The sequence below is a fragment of the Camarhynchus parvulus genome, chromosome 4 (assembly GCF_901933205.1).
Source record: "Camarhynchus parvulus chromosome 4, STF_HiC, whole genome shotgun sequence".
Lineage (NCBI taxonomy): Eukaryota > Metazoa > Chordata > Aves > Passeriformes > Thraupidae > Camarhynchus > Camarhynchus parvulus.
The window spans coordinates 6093801-6102259 of NC_044574.1; the positions used below are offsets into that span (position 1 = coordinate 6093801).

The 8459-nt window shown below is 46.1% G+C and overlaps 1 protein-coding gene across 1 annotated transcript; it reads left to right on the forward strand.

The window, feature by feature from the left end:
• Window positions 1-2010: 2010 nt before the first annotated feature.
• On the forward strand, window positions 2011-7738 carry CD8B (CD8b molecule). The gene is made up of 5 exons (XM_030948065.1): window positions 2011-2175; window positions 4640-4990; window positions 6801-6890; window positions 7494-7583; window positions 7698-7738. The coding sequence occupies exons 1-5, from the start codon at window positions 2130-2132 to the stop codon at window positions 7736-7738; spliced, it is 618 nt and encodes a 205-aa protein (XP_030803925.1). The 5' UTR covers window positions 2011-2129.
• Window positions 7739-8459: the final 721 nt, after the last annotated feature.

Sequence of the window (8459 nt, forward strand, 5' to 3'; positions counted from 1 at the left end):
GCTATTCCTCAGCAAGGTCACCAACAAGTCTTGCTTGTGTGAACAGATAAGATCAACTTACACCCTTCTTTCCTCCCATTTTCTTCCCAGGACAGCAGCCCCAAACAATGTGGGGATGTTACAAACAGCAGCTGTCTCCTGCACGTTCACACAGTGCTTTGATTTTTGTCAGAGCTTTGCTGCCAGACAAAGATTTCCCTCCTCCAAAATGTTTTCTTGTAGGAGCAACAGCCAGTCCTGAGAACAGCTTGGCCACTGGTGAACAGCTCTGCTGAGTATAAACAGCAATTTTTTAAAAATTATATTTAATCTATATTCCAGTGCAGCATGTTTTTACATTTCATATATTTCCAGTGCTTTCTCTAAAGCTGCTATTATGTCCTGGGGAATCATCCCAGGGTAACACCCTCATATCCAAGGTTGTAATGATGGCAAAAGCCACCTCTGGGAAAAATTCTTGTCCTGGCCAGGAAGCCAGAAGTTGCTTCTGCTACTGCTACGCCAGCAGCAGTAGGAAAAGAGGGATTTAGCCATTGCAGCGGCTGGGGACTTGGGGCACACCTCACAGACTTCCCCACAGGGATGAAGGGAAAATTCACTTGCAGTGGCATTTCTCATAACAAGCACTCCCTGCCCCCCCACCTCAATAAAAAGAAGTGTTTCCCCTCATTCTAGGGAGGGCCCAGTGTCAGGGTGATGTGAAACAAAAGGGGACAGACGAGCAGAAGGTGAAGACAGCAGAGGTAAGTGCTGCTGAGTGGCACATCAAGGGATCAGCTCTGGAATCAAGAGCTTAAAGCACTGAAATGGGTTTGAAAACTCTCAAATTGCCTTCTCCTGTCAGGAAAGAGTTAATGAGCAATTCAGCCCACCCTAGTTTAGCAGATGAGCCTTTTGTGGCAAGGGTTTTGCAGTTAGCAACCCACTTTGAGCAGGAAATTAATTTAAACAGAAATGGGGAGAGGATGTGTTGCAGCAGCACGGAAAAATCTGGTATAAAACAGACCAAAAGCTCACAGTGTACAAGATGCAATATTGTTTTTCCTATTCATCTGCCAGCTCAACCCTGGAGGAGGTTTCTCAGTGCCCCCATGTGAGATTTCCTTTCCTGGGGAGATGCTGAAGCATGATAAGGACTACAAGTATCTGCATGAGAGGGACAGAAAAGAAAACTGAATCTCACTTGGCAGCCAAGTGGGCAGTAAATAAATAAAAATAATTTCTATTTTTTCCCCAAACATGAAAATATTGAAGTCAGCTGACACCAGTTCATCTCCATAATTTCACCTCTTGTACTTGTCTTTGAATCCTAAACCCCAAGTGCTTCAAACCTCTTCCTCCCAGACATTTCAAAGTCATTCTGATACTTTATCATTTAAATATTTCTGCCTGTGAGCTGCATGCTGTCACAGCTACTGAAGCAGCACATGCTCTGAGGTGGAAAGCCCCAGCAGAATTTTCTCATTTTTGTGGTTGTTCAGCCACAAATTTGTTTGAGGTTTCTTGCTCTTGATTTCAAAGCTTTCTGTGATGCTTCACATCTCTGCTTTATGTTGGGTTGGTCTGGTGTTCAGCATTTTTCAGAGAAAAACACCTGCTATAAATTCTGCTGAAGAAAACAACTCCACAGATCAAATTGCATCTTTTCCTTGTTTTGAATGCTTTTTTTATTTCAACAGGGAGAAAACCAGCCAAAATTCATGCTTTCCTTCTTTTATCTTTAAGGCCATGGTCCTACATTTGTAAATTTTTGATAGGATAGATGTAGATTAAAAGAAGGAGGAATAACTAGGTGGTGAAATACGAAGAAATCTGAAGAAATTAAAAATTAGTGAGTTTTCTTGTTTTCATTTTTCTAAAGAGGATTTGAGGTACCCTGTGAAGTGCTGGAGAAGAGCAAAGGGTGCTGCCCTGACGGACTCTTGGGTTTGGGGCTCGGCGCAGAAGAAGCTGCCGGGCTGAGGCTCCAGGTGCAGCTGTGGCAGAGGCTCTTTGGTAGCTGCTGGTGAGAGATCTGCACAGAGAGGGGCAAGGACTTCCTGAGGTGAAGCCAGCCCTGCCACCAAGAGGTGACAGCGAGTGGAAAGGGGGAGCCGGCACAAAACCCCTCTGTCACCGAGTCTGTCACCATGGCCCGGCCATGGCTCCATCTCTGCATCTGCCTCCAGATCCCAGGTAAGAGGGACACATCTCCTAGGGGTTGAGGGCGCCTAAAATCCTGCTGGAGCCTCTCCTCCACCACATTCCAGCAGCTGGATGATGGAAGATGAAATATACCATCACAGTATAGATCTACAGGGTATTATTACCTATTTACCATAATTTTGGATCATGCTATTAATTACATGCTTTAGGTTTTGGTTAGCCCTGAACTGGTCAGAAAGTGGGACCAGTTGGTTGCTCTGGGTCCCTTCCAACTGAAATAGTCTGTTCTATTCTATTCTATTCTATTCTATTCTATTCTATTCTATTCTATTCTATTCTATTCTATTCCGTTCCATTCCATTCCATTCCTTTCCATTCCATTCTACTCTATTCTATATTCTATTCGTATTTTCAAACATAGTGGTATAGACACCACAGAGTTTTTACTCCTCAGTGCAGATGGGCTGTAGGAAGCTGCTAATGGAGAAGTTAAAATAGCTCCTTTGTCCACTGCCTGTGTAACACAAAGATGACAAACATCCCAAAATTTCTAAATTATCCAGAGACCGAGTACTTCCCAAGGGCCACGGCTGGAATTAGTGTGTTGTAAAACCATGCTGCCTTACAGGTTCTGATATCCTCTAGATTTCTGAGGCAGGGAACCCACTGAGAAAACCTCAATGAATGGGAGTTCACTTTGCCCATGCAAAAGGAAAAGGGGTAATTTTTAAGTTGCTGCAGGCTGGCCTGGCCAAGCACCATGATTCCCCATGGTCCCCCTGAATATTCACCAGGAAAGGGAACAGAGAGGTTTTGGGGTTGAAGGTATGTCTGAGGATGAGTTTTCTTCTCTGTCTCCATCCTAGCTCACTCCTGGCTTGACCACTGGCACTGAGCTGAGATCTTCCACAATCTTTTCTTGTCTTTTCTGACTTAGATAACAGTGTCTCCAACAGGTCAAGGATAAGTTTTTCATGGAGAGTTATGTTTCCCATGCCCAGCAGAGCCAGACCTCAGGGCACTCAAGGAGACCCTGAAGCCCCCATGTGCCATGGCCACACACATTTCATCCCTAAAAAACCACACAGGGGCTTGCCAGGACAAAATCTGAGAGAATTTAAACCTTAAATTTAATCCTCTTTAATCTGAGAGATTAATTTAAACCACTCTAAAGCCTTAAAATTATATGTTTTAATAATAAGGAGACATTAATGTTGTCACGGAGCCAGAGGATGTGGTGAAATGCTGCAGCTGCTGTGCAACACTGGAATTTTGCCCTTGCAGTGTTAGTGCTCTGCAGCACTGGCAGCACTGGGGTCATTGGTGTGGGGACAGAGGAAGGCTCTGGACCCCTGTCAGTCACCAGAGCCCTCTCCTCTGCCTGTCCCATTGGGAACATTGGAGACATCAGGACCTTGTGCCACATTTAATGCCTTTAGATGTTCTTGGGTCATGCCAACCCATCCCCACACCACTGGGTTAACAGGGCTGCATGAGGCTGAAAAAACTGCTGTAAGCAACTTCAGGATTTTGAAGAAAAAGGAACATTTTAAAGTAAAAAAAAAACTGACAAGAAACATGTATTATTGAGCTTTTTGCACAGCTTTAAAACATGCCTGGGAAAGAGATGGGAGAAGCAGGAGTGTCCTTATCTGCAGAGGGCTGTTTTTCGCTCGGGCTCGGAGTATCTGCAGCTTTGCAGGACTGTTTGCTGAACAGCAAGGATCACAAGTTACCTGTTATCCTTTCCACAAGGACACATCCTCGCTCTCACAGACACCCCTCACATCTGCCTGGGCCAAACAAGACTCAGATAATTTCCACAAAGCTGCAAAGCCCAAACAGGGAGATGTGATGCCAAACCAAAGCTTTGAACCCCGCCGCTGCCCCTCACTCCCTCTCCTTCCCCATGTCTCAAAATTCCTTTGAAAAATATTATTGTCTGAAAACTAATATCAAATTGGCTCATTTTGACATGTTTTGCATGTTTTTTGGTCTCTTTTTCTGCCCCTGAAATGTTTATCGGTGTTGTATCTGTAAGAAGAAAAATTTGGCAAATCAGTTAAGAGGCACTAAAATTTGTTGAAAAGGGGATAAAATGTTTGAAAAATGAGAAAGGTAAGGAGGGCAGAAGAGGGGCATTCACAGGGGCAGGCAGGGATGCTCTTGCCTGCACATACAGCCCAAAGGAGACCCTCAAAACCATCCCTCCATCGCTCTCCCTGTCAGTCAGCCTCCTTCATAGATGAGTGTTTACAGAGAAAATCTGCCTGTATAATTTGGCTAGGCCAAAACAATAGCTGGGGAACCCAAAAAGGCCTCTGAGGGAATATGGGAACATCCTGATAAAAATGCTCCTGTTTCTCACTCATGTGACCCCCCTGGTCTGTGTGTCTACTGTGATTTTATTAAGCTCATAAAGAAAATCTGTATTTTGCACGAAAGAAAAACAATTAAATTAAAACAAAAACTGTATATTTTTCTTTTTCCTTAGGTTTTTATACAACTCAACTCTTTACCCAAACTCCAGGGCATATTCTAACCCAAACTAGCAATAAAACTGAAATCCTCTGTGACCTGAAGGAGGAGCATGCTGGGGTGTACTGGTACCGCTGGAGCCAGGAGAGCCAACATTTCCAGTTCTTGTTGTTCTCCAACACAATGGGCAGAGCCACATATGGCCCAAATGTGAAGCAGGACCAGTTTAGTGTCCATGAGGCGAGGTCCCAGAGCTCCTACAGCCTGCACATCAGCAACCTGCAGCCCTCAGACAGCGGCATCTACTACTGCTCCGTGTCCCAGTCCTCCCAGCTCCTCCTGGGCACTGGGACACAGCTCACAGTGGGTAAGCAGCACCCTTGGGCTTCCAAAATATACCACCAGTAGGCTGTGATGAGCCTGGGAAAGGGGTGATTCGTTTTGGTAGATTCTTCCCAATTTTGAGTTGCAAGGTCGGGGCTCTGGGTTTTTTCTCTGAGACCGGATAAAGCAGCAAATACAGAAAATGGCTAAAATTTAGGTCAGCTTCATGTGATAGTCCTTTTGCCATCAGCAGTTGCTCTGCTGTGAGCATGCCTTGAGCACAGCATTGCTCCTAGAGCTCTAGGATTTCCTTGGGAGCACCTGGTATTGCCATGCCCTGTGTTTTTCTCATTCCCTGCTGTACTCTGGATGGGAGGCTGGATGTGTGCCCTGCTCACAGGTCACAGGTCCTTCTCTGCCATAATTCCTCCTTACTCTCACTCCAAGTAACAAGAGCAGCGTCAAGGCCAGAGAGCATCACCCCTCACATCCCTGGGGTGGATCTGATGGCAGCTTTCAAGATCACCCCTTCAAAAAAACAAAATACTGAAATGGGATTTATTCCTCAAAGCTCACAGCCCACTATCCCTGGGGAGATCCAAACAGGAGCAGCAGTTTTCTGCAGGTGCTGTGGGAGGAGAGAGGCTTTACAGACATCTGGGGCATACAGAAGCTCTTTTCAGCCCATTTTCCTTTTGACCACAGAGCAGTAGTTGATGCAGAAAAACTAATGTGTTTGAAGTGGGATTCAGCCTCTGTTTTTGCAGACTTTTAGGGAGACAAATAACTTATTTAACTAAGATACAAATAACTTATTTAACCGAATGCCACTTCTAAAGCAGACCAAATGTCCCAGTTTTTCTGGGTTTTTTTTGCAAATACACTCTGTACCTTGAACTGGATGAGAAATCCCTTTTGGTTTCTTGCAGGCTCAAGGAAAAGCTGGTTTAAGATAAAGGAGAATTGTTTTTTAACAGCTGGGCACATATCTCTGTGCAAAGCATGAAAAACAGGCTTGAAATGAAGCTTGATCAAGGACACCAATTAAAAAGTAAACAGCAGCAGGTGCTCTGGGAAGACTCAGGCTTGGCTGGATATTTTCTTTTTTTCTTTTTAGTTCTCATGATAAAACAAATTGTCTTCAAGTTTCTTTTCCCTAAGTTTATTATAATTTAAGGGAGAAGTTGTCCAGATAAATCCCAGAGCCCTGATATCTCATCTTTTCATGTAAAAAATGGTACTTTCTGTAAGAATTTACATCCTGGATAGAAACAGGAAAAACAATAGTTTTCAATCACCTAAAATTTTGAATAAATATGGTTTGAGCAGTCAGACATGCAGCTATTTAATGACATTGCTGGCATATTTTCCTGGCCAACTTTATTCAGAAATGAGTGTGTTCCATTGTAATTTAGATACATCAAAATAAATCCTACCCTCATTTTATCAGAAAAAAAATATTCAAATGTTGAGCAAAGATTAGAGCAATGTGAATAAGGAAAATGTCCAGGGATCCCTTAAAACATCCCAGTGCTGCTGAAATCTCCTGCTACCCACAATTTTGTGCAATTCTGGTGAGATAATGCTTGGCAGCAAATGTCACTGAAGCAAATTCGGGGGTTTACCCTGCATGAGCCTTCTTTACCTGGTACATTATTTTATTAACGCTTTTAAAAGCTCTTGGTAACTTCTGTGAGGCCAGGTCAAGCTCACCCCTCTGAGCGAGGGGGTCGCTGTTGGGGGCTGGTTCAAGGCACAAGGGGCTGGTTCAAGGCTGGTTCTCTTGGCTGCTGTTGGAGATCTCTCTGCACCCTCTGCCACACTCACCACCCTCTTTTCCTCCTTATCCCCAGTTGATGTTTTGCCTCCAAAGACCACACAGACACCAGTGTCCAAAAAGCCTCTGCCACGGACAACCAAAAGGAAAGTTGCCAGCAAGGAAGGTACAGCACTGTCCCAGCTCCTGGAAACAGGGCTTTGCTGAGCTCTTGGGGCCCTCAGGGCTCAGCTGGGTTTGTCCTGGGGTGGGGGCCACCACAATGTCACCCTGCAGGAGTGGGTGCCTGGGTGCAGATGGACACGCTGCCCTGGATAGAGCTGACTTCTGCCTGTAGGAGGGATTCCCTGGGACATCCACAGGTTTAGGGGCAGCATGGATTTCAGTTTAGGGTCCCATGACCTCAGAGCCAGGTTCCCTGTAGTGCCTTTTTCACTGTGAGGGGGACTGAGCACCAGAACAGGCTGCCCAGAGAGGTTGTGGAGTCTCCCTTATCAAAAATATGCAAAAGCCACCTGGACACAGCCCTGTGCTCTGGGATGACCCTGCTTGAGCAGGGAGGTTGGCCCAGGTGACCCACTGCGGTCTCTTCCAGCTTTACCCATTCTGTGGTTCTGTGGTTCTGTGGTGCATCCTTCAAAGGTTACCCCAGGGCGATGGTCACATCCTCACCACCCCTCTGAGGGCCTGCCTTGCTTTTCTCCCTTCTCCATCCCCAAAGCTGCTGGGGCAGGGTGGTGCCAGGTGCTGAGTGCTCTCCTCTCCCCAGGTCCCTGCAGTCCCCTGGTCTGGATCCCACTGGCTGCTGCTGTCCTGCTGCTCCTGCTCAGCCTGGTCTCCACCGCCTACCGCCTGCACCGTGAGTTTCCTGCCAGCATCCTGAGGGGGCCAGGCCCTGGGACAGCCCAGGAGGGGATGGACAGCTGGGAGAGGGGCCCAGGACTGATGGACACTGTCTCTTGTCTCTTCCCAGGTCTGCGGCGGAGGCTGCAGCTTCGCATGCACAGGCAGTAATTCCCAATAAATCCCAGTAAATCCCAGTAAATCCCACTGCCCTCCCTGCCTCAGGCAGGCAGGGAGAAGCCACAGAGCCTCCCCTGCATGAGGCTGAGCACTGCCTGGACATGAGCAGGAAGGATCTGGCAGGGGACAGACGTGGGCTTGTACCACAAAACAGACATTTCTTTCCTGCATGACTTCAACATTCTCCTGGACACAACAGCTGGCAAAAGGACCAGGCTGGATTCTGCAGCATCCTGAGCACTTCCCAAAGGACACTGAGCAGGGCAAATGCCACGGCTGGCTCTGCACAGGGGGAAAGGGGCTGGTACCAAAGTGTCACCACATTTCTCTTCACAGAGAAAAGCAAGGCACAATTCTTCCCAAGAATATTTCTGGGTTTCACATTCTCTGAACATCAGAGAAAGAAAACACAATTCTTATCTCATTTGCTGTGCCTGTGTTTGTGCAGAAGTAGAATGCAAAATGGAGATTGTTTACCCAAAGTGATGGAGTTTTGTTTCCTTGGCCTGTCAGGGCCAAGTGTGTGTGTGTGTGTGTGTCAGGACTGTTGAGTGACAGTCACGAGATTCTGGGCAGTTCAGTGCTTGGCAGATTCAGTTCAGATGTAATGTAATATAGTGTAATATAATGTAGAATAATATAGTATAATAAAGTAATTAATTAGCCTTCTGATAAGATGGACTCAGATGCATCATCCTCTCCCCTCATCTGG

Excerpts from the sequence above, each read along its gene's own strand:
- CD8B (XM_030948065.1), top strand. The coding sequence starts at position 2,130 with ATGGCCCGGCCATGGCTCCATCTCTGCATCTGCCTCCAGATCCCAG. Across the intron at positions 2,176-4,639 it reads CATCTGCCTCCAGATCCCAG|GTTTTTATACAACTCAACTC; the intron begins GTAAGAGGGACA and ends CTTTTTCCTTAG. Across the intron at positions 7,584-7,697 it reads CACCGCCTACCGCCTGCACC|GTCTGCGGCGGAGGCTGCAG; the intron begins GTGAGTTTCCTG and ends GTCTCTTCCCAG.